Source organism: Chiloscyllium plagiosum, chromosome 3 (genome assembly GCF_004010195.1).
Source record: "Chiloscyllium plagiosum isolate BGI_BamShark_2017 chromosome 3, ASM401019v2, whole genome shotgun sequence".
Taxonomy (NCBI): domain Eukaryota; kingdom Metazoa; phylum Chordata; class Chondrichthyes; order Orectolobiformes; family Hemiscylliidae; genus Chiloscyllium; species Chiloscyllium plagiosum.
In genome coordinates this window covers 130,506,701-130,520,316 of record NC_057712.1, presented here as the reverse complement: position 1 = coordinate 130,520,316, position 13,616 = coordinate 130,506,701, and the positions used below count along the sequence as shown (strand labels likewise).

Here is a 13,616-nt window from a genome sequence, read left to right as displayed (position 1 = left end):
GGTGGGACTTATACAAGTAATGGTAAGGTCCTAAGGAGTGTTGCTGAACAAATAGACCTTGGAGTGCAGGTTCGTGGTTCTTTGAAAGTGGAATTGCAGATATACAGTATAGGGTATGCTGTCTTTTATTGGTCAGAGCATTAAGTCTTCACGTTGGGAGGTAATGTTGCGGCTGTACAGCGTGTTCGTTAGGCTACTTTTAGAATATTGCATGCAGTTCTGGTCTGCCTCCTGTCGGAAGGATGTTGTGAAACTTGAAAGGGTTCAGAAAAGATTTACAAGGATGTTGCCATGGTTGAGGCTTTGAGCTACAGGAAGAGGCTGAATAGGCTGGGCTGTTTTCCCTGGAGCGTCGAAGACTGAGGGCTGCCCTTATCGAGGTGAGATTAGATTCCCCACCGTGTGGAAACAGGCCCTTAGGCCCTCTGAAGAGCAACCCACCCAAACTCATTTCCTTCTGACTAATGCACCTAACACTATGGGTAATTTATCGTGGCCAATCTACCTGACTTGCACATCTTTGGACTGTGGGAGGAAACTGGAGCACCTGGAGGAAACCCACATAGACACGGGGAGAATGTGCAAATTCCACACAGACAGTTGCCCAAGGCTGGGATTGAACCCGAGTCCCTAGCGCCGTGAAACTGCAGTGCTAACCACTAAGCCACCGTGCTGTCCCCAAGGTTTATAAAATCGTGAGGGGTTAGGGTAAACAGACAAAGTTTTTTTTCCTGCCATGGGGGAGTCCAGAGCAAGAGGTCATAGGTTTTGAATGAGAGGGGAAAGATTTAGAAAGTTCCTAAGGGTTAAACTTGTTCATGCAGAGGGTGGTGCATGTATGGAATGAGCTGGTAGAGGAAGTGGTGGAGGCTGGTACAATTACAGCATTTAAAAGGCATCTTGATGGGTATATGAATAGGAAGGGTTTGGAGGAATATGGGCTAAGAGCTGGCAAATGGAAAAGATTAATTTAGGATATCTGGTCAGCATGGAAGAGTTGGACCAAAGGGTCTGTTTCTGTGCTGTATATCTGTATGACTGTAAGAATAATAAGTATTTGACTCTCCTGAAGCAGTGTAATTCATGAAGAACATCTTTGCTGACTGACAATACTGTAGAGTGAACCGGCACATGCTGCAGAAATAATATCGTAGCTTGTTTAGCTGGGGCAAATTTCAAGTCCTGCCTGATCCAGAGCTGTGTCATAACATTCCTGAATAATTGATTTTTTAAAAACAAATGGCACTAGTTTTCCTGGGCACGGGAGAGCTGGGCCGCATAATTTCCCCTTCCAAATCCATTTGAATTTTCTCCCCATCCCCTCCGTTTCTCCCCATCCCCTCCGTTTCTCCCCATCCCCTCCGTTTCTCCCCATCCCCTCCATCTAATTTTCTTTTTGTTGTTGCACTGCCCCAGTGGGTCATGCTTGTTCATTATTTAATTTGTCAAAAGGGTGATTTGGCGGAGGGGTCGCACAAAACGAAAGGCTTGTTTTCCACAGCAAGGAGCGTTGGCTAGGAAGGACAGAGGGCAAATAAACTATGAAATACAAATAAACGGTTGCTGAAGACAGACTGGCTCCTGCATCCTGCTTTGAAATAGCAACATAACAACCAAGGAGTGGAATACCGTCTGACCTCCCTGTGAATTTTGCCTCTCTCTTAGAATTTCAGGATTGATATTATTCGGCTGGAGGAAGATACGCTAGAGTTTGACATGGTTGGAATTGATGCTGCGATTGCAAACGCCTTCCGCAGGATCCTGCTTGCTGAGGTAATGAAATTCCAGGCTATGTTCAGTTAATAATGGTACTCAATTTATAGCACTCTTCAATCTGGAGTGTCATTTGAAATTTAAAATTAGAAAACAGCTTATTTTTTTCATTTGCAGGGAATTCAGCTAGACTTGGAGTAACAGTGTGATGTAGCCTGACCTTTGCATTTTGATCTACCTGATCACTGCAGAAATGTTCCATTTGGTTGGGAAATGTAATGGGTACCTGCATCTTTCAGCCTATTGCTGAACTGTACAGGCCCAGAAGAGCCCAGCTTTGACCCCTGCTCTGTAGTAGTCAGGGCAACAGTGATCAGCTTCAATGCGTGTGGCATCATGGCCGAACTTAGTCAGCCCTCTCTACATCTGCTCTTTCAGTAATAAAATGCAAGAATTCCTATCCAGGTCCTCTGGTTTTGATTTGCAGGAACACCTTCTGGAGTGTAGCATCAGATTTAATGCACACACTGGCTTGTTTTCCATTGAAGTTAATGCCCAAATCAGGAGAGTTCAAGCACCCCTATCATTGTGCTGTCAGGAATCACAGAATGTTATGGTGCGAAGCAGGCCATCTGGCTGATCGTGTCTCACTAGTTCTATTACCTAGTGCCAATCTGCTACCTTTTCCATAAATCCCTGCACATCTTGTATATCCAGGTAATCTCCCAAGGCCTTCCTGATTGCCTTAATTGAACCTGCCTCCTCCAGATTTCCAGGCAGTGCATTCCTACTCACTGTGATGAGAAGGTTCTTTCTTACATCACACTTGCTTCATTTACACGTCTCTTTAAATGTATTCCCCCTCGAACTTTTTTTTTCCCTTTTATGAGCAGGAAATGCCCTCCCTTTCTACTCATCCGACCCAGTCATGAGTTTGAAAGCCTCTCAGCTGCTTTCTCCCCAGGGAGAACAGTCCAACTTCTTCAATCTGTCTTTATAATTGAAGTTTTTCATTTCTGGAACCAATCTTGTAAATCACTTTTGCACTCACTCAAATACATTCACATCTTTTCTATAATATGGCAGCCACAACTGCATGCAGTTTTTGAGTTGAGTAATCAACTAATTCAGCACAAACAGGGAGCTGAATATGTGACCATCGTTTTTTCATGTATGAACAAATCAGATGCTCGCAATGTATATTTCCTAGACCAAGTTTTGTGGGTCACTGTTTGACATTATTTACTCTTGAATTTAACAAGTTGAAACAACTGCATTGAATCTAACTTGAACTGTTGGTTTAGGTCCCAACTATGGCTGTGGAGAAGGTATTTATCTACAACAACACCTCCATTGTACAGGATGAGATTCTGGCACATAGACTGGGGCTCATCCCCATCAAAGCAGACCCACGGTTGTTTGAGTACAGAAGCACAGGTGAGAGGGTTGCAGTGTTTCTGTTGTTTTAAAAAAAAAATGTCTGGTACTCTTCCTCATGGTTTAATTGTTTGTTTCTAAATTAAGGGAGCAAAGGATTGATCCAAGTTAGAGGAAATGAGGGGACAAATTAAATTATCACCTTCCCATTACCCTCCAGCTTTTTTGGACTGTAAGACTGCTTTTCATTTTGACATGAAATGAATGAAAAGGAAATGGAATGTTCTGAACAGAGAAAATGATTGGTATGATGAGCAGATGGTAGGAGGATCTATAAAAAGAACATAGAACATGAGGGTCTGCAAATTGGGTGGGGGAGCTATTTGGAATGGGAGGGTGCAAAGCATGCTGAGACAGTTGATAATACAGAGGTCAGACTGCAACAGTTTGGAACGCACCAGTAAGTCGGCATTCACCCCTCCCCCATCTCACATGATTCAGAATGCACCTCTGGCTGCCTGTTTGCTCAGCAATACAATGTGCTCAAGCATCTCCCAGGAAATTGTCACTACTGCATGTGACTTTGCTCAGAAGGTTGTCAAATAACCTTGAAGTTTAGTTGAGGGTGACATGACTGAGATATGTAAGATCCAGACGGGGTTATCACAGAAGTGTTACAGTTCGGAAGGAGACCATTCAGCCCACTGTGCCTGCGCTAACTCTTCAAATGAACATCATTACCCTTGTGCCAAACTCATGGTCTGTCCCCATACTCTTGAACATTATTTCTATGCAAATAATTATCCAATGCTCCCTCGAATGTCTCAACTGAACCTGTCTCCACCACACTTGTGTACAGTACATTCTCGTTGTTGTTCCTTTGACTAGGATGGACAGTTCCTCCCTGTCCACTCTTATCTGACCATTTTGCAAACTTCTTTCCGATCTTCTCTTAGCTTTCTTCTCTTCAAAAAGAACAGTCCCAATTTTTTCAATCTTTCCTGACAACAGAGGTTTCACATTCCCGGAATCGTTCTTGTAAGTTACTTCTGCATACTCTCCAACACCTTTCCATCCTTCCTATAATGTGGTATCCAGAACTGTACATAGTTTTCTATGCTATGTGGAGTACTATCTTGTACAAGTTAAACATCACCACTTTGTTTTTGTACTTTGTGCCCCTAATAATAAAGCTGAGGATGCTGTATGGTTTATTAACTGCTCTTTCCACCTGTCCTGCCATTTCCAGTGATCTATGTACAGATACACCCAGGTTCTTCTGCTCCTGCACCCCCTTTAGAATTGTACCTCTAATTTTATATTGTCTTTCAGTGTTCCTTCTACCAAAATCCATCATCTGTCACCCTTCTACAATGACCTTCATCTGTCACATACCTGCCCACTCATTAACATTTCTGTGTCCCCTTGGAGTTTCCACACTGTGCTCCTCATGGTTTGCAATTCTTCCAAATTTAGTATCATCTACAAACTTGGAAATTGGCCCCTGCACTCCAAACTCCAGATCATTAATATATATCAGGAAAAACAGAGGTCCCAAAACCAACCCCAGGGAAACTCCACGACAGCAGTCCCTAGGTTGTGAATGGGTTTGGGATAATAGAAAATAGCAGTTTGTAAGTACAAGGAAATGTTTATATGTCAGGTCTTTATGAATATACCCCTGTATGGGATTCTCGCAGTACGTACAAGCATTTGTAAGTCAGACTCCCTTGTACAAGCCTTCCTGCAGGCGAAAAATATCTATGAATTGTTACTCTCTGTTTTCTATTACTCAGTCAATCTTGTAAAGTGTTTAAGTCACCATAGTCAGGGGACCATAGGGCTGTCCCTCATTACAGACAAACGATTGATTGTGAGTTTAACCAAAGGTCAACACACCTCAGGCAAGGTACGAGGTTGGGAAGGCAGACCTTCATGATAACTTATGTTGGTGCAGGAATTTTGTCAATTTTATGTACACATTGCTGATGTTTTTTATTCCATGGCCACAAACTTTTCTCATAAGTCTGTTGTGTGACGTGGTGTCGAAGACCTTCTGGAATTCCATGTGTGCCTCTTCGAGCCTTTCTGTTGCCTGTTCAAAAAGCTCCAGCGAGTTTGGAAACACTTTCCCCATCAGAAATTCACTCTGACCTCTGATAACCAATTCAGCTTTTCCCATGTGACCACTGAGCAATTGTTCCTAGAATGTTCCCTACCACCAAAGTTAAGCTGAGTGAGCTATAATTGCTGGTCTTATTGTTAGAGCTGTTCTTAAACAGGTCAGTAATGTTCACAATTCCTCAGTTGCCTGTCACCTCCTCTGAATCTAGAGAAGACTAAAAGATTATTGCTAGTGCTCCTTCAATCAACACTTTGACTCCCTTTAATATCCTTGGGTGCATCTCATCTGATCCCAGTACCAATAGTCTGTCCTCATCATTTTTGAACTTTGACAGGATGGGTGGAAAGATGTTTCCTCTGGGAGAAGTTAGAGCTAGAGATCATTGTTTCAGAATCAGGGGTCACCCATTTAAGAGAGTTTTTGGAATTCCCTTTCTGAAAAGCTGGTGGAAGCAAAGTCTGATTATATTTCAGACAGAGGTGAATAGATTCTTGGGAAGCGAGGGGTTGAAGACTATCAGGGATAGGCAGGAATGTCGATTGACCAGCCATGATTTTATTGAATGGCTGAGTAGGCTGAAGGGACCAAGTGGCCTACCTTTGCTCCCAACATGTGTTTGTAAAGTCTTCATTATAGAATCGTTTAAAATGTAAAATGTAAATTAATTAAGCAATAGTTTACTGACTTAACAATCTCTATTCAAGATAGAAAAAATAGCAAGCTATTGTAATTCCTATTTTTCTAAAGTGCAATGTACACAGGACATAAATGTGCTTTATTGACTTTTTTATTCAGTGTTTGGAATTTCTCTGACTTCATACAGACTCAACTTTAACACGATAAACTGAGAAATACTTTCACACATCGCAAAATGATGCTTTTAAATTGAAAGTTTTGGCAATCCAATAAAATCTGCAAAATGCTTGCATTTGAGTGAAGTGATCTTGCCTTTTTCTCAGATAGCTGGCCCTCTATTTGAAGCCTCTATTTGAGGGTAGCTGACTTTTAACCTGCCTTCTGTAAGTGATAAATAAACCACACCCATATCTCGTTTTGCCATATATGATTTGCAAGTACTCAACTTATAAAACTATATTGGAGAAGTGCTGCATTATTTATTGTGCTATTCCTCAAATTAAACATCCTACCAATATCCCACTGCTTCTTTTGAGCATTAATGATTCTATTGCACAGTTCAAGGGGTGAGTGTACATCATCCAAAACTGATCAAGCAGATGCTTGATGAACTGCTGTGTCTGGGACTGAGTCAGAACGGCTGCACATATCAATAGGCACTGCATTTCAAAATGTTCTCTTGTAATAAAGATTGATGCAGATGTTGATGTTTTATTTGTTCATTCATGAAGGGGATGAAGAAGGAACCGAGATTGACACGCTTCAGTTTCAACTTAAAGTGAAGTGTACAAGAAATCCAAAAGCACAAAAAGATTCATCTGACCCTGATGAGCTGTATTTTAATCATAGAGGTAAATGTTCTGCAGTTCATCATCATCTGCAAGTTCCCCTCCAAGCCACTCACCATCCAACTTGGAAATATATCACCATTCCTTCACTGTCACTGGGTCAAAATCCTGGAATTCCCTCCCCTAGGGCATCGTGGTTCATTCTATGGCCCATGGACTGCGCGGTTCAAGAAGGCAGCTCACCGCTACACTCTCAAGGGGCAACTAGAGATGGGCAGTAAATCCCAACCCAGCCAGTGGTGCCCACATCCCGTGGACAAACATTTTTAAAAAATGTTCAGGCTTGCAGCATCTTAAAATGTATCGAAATGTAAAATTTCAGGAATCTTGTTTGAGGTCAATGCAACAGCAACACTTGATAACAGCGGTGTGTGTGTGTACCTACCCTGCCATGGACTGCAGTGGTTCAAGGTGGCTCACCAATGTCTTCTTCAGAGCCACTAGGGATGGGCTATGAATGTTGGCCTAGCCAGCAACACATTCATCCCATGAATGCATACATTTGTGTCAATAAATCATATAAAGGTCTCTTGGAGAGTGTTAAAGAACAGTCCTGCATTTTCCCATTTATCTTCTAGTTTACTCGAAGCATATGAAGTGGGTACCAACAGGAAACCAGGCTGACCTCTTTGGGCAGGTTGACATCCGACCTGTTCACGATGATATCCTGATTGCTCAGCTCCGCCCAGGCCAGGAACTCGATGTGGTCATGCACTGTGTGAAAGGAATCGGTAAGGTGTGGGAGGGAGCCTGTACTTTGTACCACCTTTTGTGGAGAACAAATCTCTAACTGATAAAGGGAAGCTTATGACACCTACTGAGGCTCAGTACTCTGTAAACTAGAGACTAAACACATTGGGTGCATTTTAAAGGAAATTAGGAAAACAAAGCGAGGGTGTGATCAAATATTGGCAGGTAAAATCAAGGAAAACGTAAACATCTTTTGTAAATTCAATGAAAGTAAAATGATAACTAAAAGAGTATGATCTGTTTGGGATTAGAATAAAAACTTTCCATCTGCTTTCACAAAAGAGAGGGAAGGTACAGATATGGCAATATGGAGGAGGAAGGTATGTGTGAAATATCAGGTGAATAGGCCCAATGCAAGTGCATTGTGGACACTTTTGGAATTATGTACCCAAGTCCAGGTGAAATGTATCCTGGGCTGTTAAGGGAAGCTAAAAACGAAATAGAGGAGACTGATGTTGTTTTGCTCCATCTCAGGCTCCAGCTCTAGTGCCAGAAGATTGAAAGGTAGTTAACATTGTACCATTGTTTAAAAATGGATAACTCGTTAGGCCTATCACAAATCAGTTAACCTAACCTCGTTGGTGGAAAAGTTACTGGAAAATTCAGAGGGATGTGGTAAATCTTGATTTCCTAATACACTGACTAATCAAAGACAGTCAACACAGATCTTTTAAAGGAAGGGTGTGTCTGACTAAAGTTTAATTTTTTGAGTGGGTCACAGTCTAAGGATACAGAGTAGGCCATTTAGGACTGAGATGAGGAGGAAGTTCTTTACCCAGAGAGTGGGGACCCTGTGGAATTCCCTGCTGCAGGAAATGCTTGAGGCCAAAACTTTGAATGTTTTCAAGAAGGAGTTAGGTATACTTCTTGGGGATATGGGCAGAAAGGATGACGTTTCAGTGCTACATAAATATGTTCTCTTTTGTGCTTCCCTCAGGTAAAGATCATGCCAAATTTTCTCCTGTTGCCACAGCAAGCTATCGCCTTCTCCCTGATATAACTTTGCTGAGCCCTGTGGAAGGAGATCTGGCAGACAAACTAAAACACTGCTTCTCCCCCGGTGTCATTGAAGTTCACACAGTGAATGGTCAGTAAGTCCTTTTGTGTACAAAACCTGTCATTTTAAGATTTTTTTTTCTAGAGCACTTTGGATCAGAGAAAATTGTGGGAAGATTTAAGTTGATGATTAAGAGTTACCACTAGGAGAAGTGAAAAATGCAATTGGGAGGAATGCGGCGAATGGTATAAATGCACTGTTTATGATGCTATGGGGCACACTGCTTCAAAGCAGGGGAAGCATATTCCAAAGGCATTTGGATCAGCACCTGAAAAAGGAAGAGAGAAGCCATAGCATCCTACATCATGGAAACACCCTTTGGTCCCAACCAGTCCATGCTGATCTTAATCCTAAACTAAACTAGTTTCACCTGCCTGTGCTTGGCTCCGATTCCTCCAATCCTTTATTATTCATGTACTTTTATAAATATCTTTCAAAGGTTGTGACTGTAGTTGCATCCACCACTTCCTCTGGAATTTCATTGCACACACAAACCACTCGCTGTGTAAAAATAAAATTGCTTCTCATCTCCTTTTTTTAATCTTTCTCCTCTCACCTTAAAAATATTTCCCCTACTCTTGAAATACCCGACCCTAGGGAAAAGATACCTGTCATTCACCTCATCTATACTCCTCCTGATTTTACAAACCTCTGTAAGGTCATCCCTCAATCTCCTCTGCTCCAGCTGAAAAATCCCAGCTGAAAAATGTGTTGCTGGAAAAACGCAGTAGGTCAGGCAGCATCCAAGCAGCATCGACGTTTCGGCATAAGCCCTTCTTCAGCAATGAAAAGTGCCAGCCTATCCATCTTCTCCTTATAACTCCAACCTTCCATTCCTGGCAACATCATGATAAATCTCTTCTGAAGCTCTCCAGATTAATAATATCGTTCCAGGGTGACTAGAACTGGGTACAGTACTCCACAAAAGGCCTCGTCAATGTCCTGGACAACCTCAATATAAAGTAAGCCCAAGTTAACATATGTCCCTTAGAGAATGTAGGGAAAAAGTGAGGTCTGCAGATGCTGGAGATCAGAGCTGAAAATGTGTTGCTGGAAAAGCGCAGCAGGTCAGGCAGCATCCAGGGAACAGGAGAATCGACGTTCGGGCATAAGCCTGAAGAAGGGCTTATGCCCGAAACGTCGATTCTCCTGCTCCCTGGATGCTGCCTGACCTGCTGCGCTTTTCCAGCAACACATTTTCACCTGAGAGAATGTAGATGGGGAAGTAATAATGAGGAACTGTGAAATGGCAGAGATGGTGAAAAAATACTTTAGTATCTACTATAATGAAAACGTATGCAAACACCATTCCATCGGTACTCAATAACAGAGGTGGAAAAGGAGGAAAGGAAATAAATAGAGTAACAATCACTGCAGAAAACATGTTAGGGAAACGAGCGGGGCTACAGACCGATATTTCCCCTGGATTGGCTGCATGCTCAGATATTAAAGGAAGTAACTACAGAGATAGTGAATGCCCTGGTTAATAATCTTCCCAGAATCCTTAGATTCTGGTAAACTCTCAGAGGATTAGAAAGCCACCGATGTAACACTTTTATTTAGAAAAGGAAGAAGACAAAAAAAAAACAGTTAACTCTAGGTCAGTTGGCTTAACATCTATTATTGAGAACATGTTGCAGCTGATTATGAAGGATGCAGGGGCAGAGCATTTAGAAGTATATCATATGATCGAGCAGAGTCAGCATGATTTCAGGGCAGACAAATTTGCCAGAATTCTTTGAGGGTAGTAACAAACAGGATAGTTTAAGGGGAAGCAATGGATGTAATTGCATTTGACAAGGAACCTTATTCTTGATAAGCTATTTAATAAGGTAAGAACCCGTGATGGTGGAGGTTGTAATTTAACATGGATACAGGATTGGCTAACTAATAGAAGCTAGAGTTAGGATAAGGGATGCATTTTCAGGATAGCAACCTGTAACTCATCGATAGCCACAGGGACCAGTGCTATAGATACAATTATTTAGAATATATTAATGACTTGGATAAGGAAAGTGTACTTTTCCCAAGTTTGCAGATGAACTGGAGTAGGTTCGTAGAGCCATTTTGTAGCGTATTACTCAGTGCTGAGTGAAATCCTGGTATGTCGAACATACTATCTTTAGCTTCCCTAATGAGATGATAGAGTATTTCCAAAGGATAGAATTGGAGAAATCCACTTTTTGTTCCCCCACTTAAGCAGTTTTCCATCTGTCACACTCTGAATTTGTGCTGAGGAGATTTAAAGCAGTTAATATGAACTGGGTAGTGTCTGGTATTGAACGTTGATTCCTTTCATTGGGATACCGGTCGATTCTTCCTTTTCTCTTAGGGAGAAAATTCGCAACAGTTGCAAATCCTCGCTTGGACACCTGTAGTCGTGAGATTTTCCGCCATGATGACCTTAAGAACCTCGTCCGTCTTGGCAGAGTTCGCAATCACTACATCTGTAAGTAAAGGCTGTGGATAGATTCTCATGGATTAGTTTAGCAAACTGTGGTTTGATGGGTAAATGGATTAATTGTTGGGAATGACAGATATTGCAGATCACTTGTTTGATTTTTATAAGTGACATTTTGAAATTTGATTTTCCACCCTTCGTTTCCTCCCCTCAGAGGTGGCATATTTTGCACAAGTCAGTTACTCTCATATCTGAGCCCGGGCTGCATTTATTAGCTACAACCCATGCTGAAGAGGCACATTAGGTGTAAGCCCCATCCCGTCCTTGTTTGACACACTCGCACATGAATGTTTCTGTTTGGCTGGTTGGGTACCACACTCGCCTCTCCAAACCTGGGGCTGTCAGTCCAGTGCAGTAACTGGGGGATGAGAGGTTTAACCCAAACCCTGCCTACACAAAATATCACATCATACTATTTTGAAGAAGAATTGGAAGAGTTATCCCTAGTGTCCTGATTAATATCCCTCAACTAACCAACATTATAAAAAATGCTCATCTGATGGGACGTACTGTCGACCAATTGCCTGTTGTTTGTCCTGCATTTCAATTGTGACAACCCTTCAAAAATAAGGGCTTCAGTGGCCCCGAAACACTTTTGGAATATCTTGCAATCTTCAAAAGTGCTATTTTTGTAAGGAAGTATTTTTCAACAGATGTCAGAGAATGCCATTCAGAAGTGCCCCGGTTCCTGGCTGCTGAAGCCAAAAGCAGTAAAGTCAGGAGAGAAGGTCCATACATCACATGGAATTGAACACGTAGGCAGCATATTATGGACTGCAGGTGTGGACTGTATGTTCCAGGGTTATACAGCCAGCTGAATATAAGCCAGATTACAAAGTTGTTTAATGTCTTTCAAATATAATGGGCCACCACTTAGAATAGAGCTTTCAGAAATTTTCATGTCAGAAAAAATCCAGCTAACACAGAGCATCTGAGTCTTGGTGGATCAAGAGCCTGATATTTGTCGGTTTTTATTGAATAAGGAGTGGAAAGGTTGGCAAATGTTTCTGCACTAATCTGTTGAGTTTAATGTGGTAAAATAGCTTGTGCTGTTTGACTGAAGCATTAATGCACCTACGAAGAGACATGGGCAGATAAACAAAGGCTTCTCTTGAAAAAGGAGGAAGAAGTTTATGAGATCTAGTGAAACTCTGGTGGAAGGTGAGTATGTGCATTGGGTTTTGTTGTGAAGAGCCCATTACTCCCAACTGAATCTGCCCACACAGTGATGAAACAGTGCAGGAAGACAGCCAGGATTCATTAAGACTGAGTGCCTTCCGGAGGAGACAATGAAGTAACCTATTTATTTTAGAAAGAAAACTTGCTCAAGATTTTGTACCACTGCTATTGACTAAGTTTTGTTATCTTTAAAGTTTCAGTAGAGTCAACAGGAATTCTTCTCCCCGATGTACTGGTGTCTGAAGCCTTGAAAGTGTTGATGACAAAATGCAGAAAATTTTTGAATGAACTGGATGCAGTACAGGTAGAGTGAACGTTGCAAGCAGATCCAGTTGTGTCTGGATTGAGAACATTTTGAGGAGTGACTTTACCATGGGCAGAAGTGGCAGTGAAAACCTGATCACAGACTAATTGTGTTGCAGCATCATTGACTGAAGTCATCATTCACTTCCTCCAGTGTTATCGAGGATTAACAATCACATGAGGCAGCCTGCCAAACACAGCAGCAGTCATCTGTGACCTTGTGTAACGCACCTGCATTTTTCCCAAATATTTATCCCCACACGGGTGTGTATATATGATACAGTATTAAAGAATGAATACCTCAATCACAATTCTCTTTCTTCTCAGTGCAAAACTAGTCTGTGGTTAAAGTTTTTGTATCAATGACATTGTTGCAAAATGATTGACCTACTGTGGGATTATCAGTTATTCTGTGTCATCGACTCGTGGGCATTTCCACCACAAGAGGAGACCCTTGTGTCCATGCCAGTTGACAAAGATCTGATTACACTAATCCCATTTTCAGTTCTTTGAGGCTGTGGCGACACTAGTGAGTGTCTCATGTCTCAGTTTCAGATTCAAACCATCCTTTCAGGTGAAAAATGTTCTCTTTAACTCCCCTCTTAACCTTCTACCTCTTACCTTAAATCTACATCTCCTAACCCTAACCTGAACCCATCTTCTATTGGAACAAGTGCCACCTTATCCGTGCCCCTCATAATCTTAGACATCTCTGTTGGGTCCCCTCTCAATGTTCGCTCCTCAGCCTATCCAATCTTGCCTGATAGCTTAGACCCTCCAGCCCAGGCAGCATCCTGGTGAGTGTCCTCTGCACCCTTTCCAGTTCAATTGCATCCATTCTAGAATGTGGTGACCAGAACTGCATACATTACTCCACTTCTGGCCAGTGTTCTATACAATTCCAGAATAAACTTCCTGTTCTTTTATTCTATGCTTAGCTAATATAACAAATTACTCCAGATGCCTTCTTAATCAACTCTTTGCTCAGCTACTTTCAGGAATCTTTGGATAAACATACCAAGTTTCATTTCATCATTAGTACTTTCCAGGGCCTTACCTTTAACAGACATGGACCAAATACCGACTAATGCCATTTACAAGTTCACTGATGACACCACCATAGTCGGTTGAACCTCAGATGGTGACGAAACAGACTACAGACGGGAG

General features: G+C 41.9%; 1 protein-coding gene across 2 annotated transcripts in view; it reads left to right on the top strand.

Annotated features, from left to right (window-relative positions):
- The window catches only part of polr1c (RNA polymerase I and III subunit C), a 51,797-nt gene that overhangs the window by 9,894 nt on the left and 28,287 nt on the right, over positions 1-13,616 (top strand). Inside the window, exons 3-9 of one of the 2 annotated variants that reach the window (XM_043687337.1) lie at positions 1,666-1,773; positions 3,018-3,150; positions 6,583-6,702; positions 7,278-7,430; positions 8,387-8,536; positions 10,839-10,955; positions 12,341-12,754. In XM_043687337.1, the coding sequence (XP_043543272.1) occupies positions 1,666-1,773; positions 3,018-3,150; positions 6,583-6,702; positions 7,278-7,430; positions 8,387-8,536; positions 10,839-10,955; positions 12,341-12,459 (900 nt within the window). In that variant the 3' untranslated portion in view covers positions 12,460-12,754. Of the gene's footprint in view, positions 1-1,665; positions 1,774-3,017; positions 3,151-6,582; positions 6,703-7,277; positions 7,431-8,386; positions 8,537-10,838; positions 10,956-12,340; positions 12,755-13,616 lie in introns of those variants that run through there. The other variant, XM_043687338.1, reaches the window with a different exon arrangement.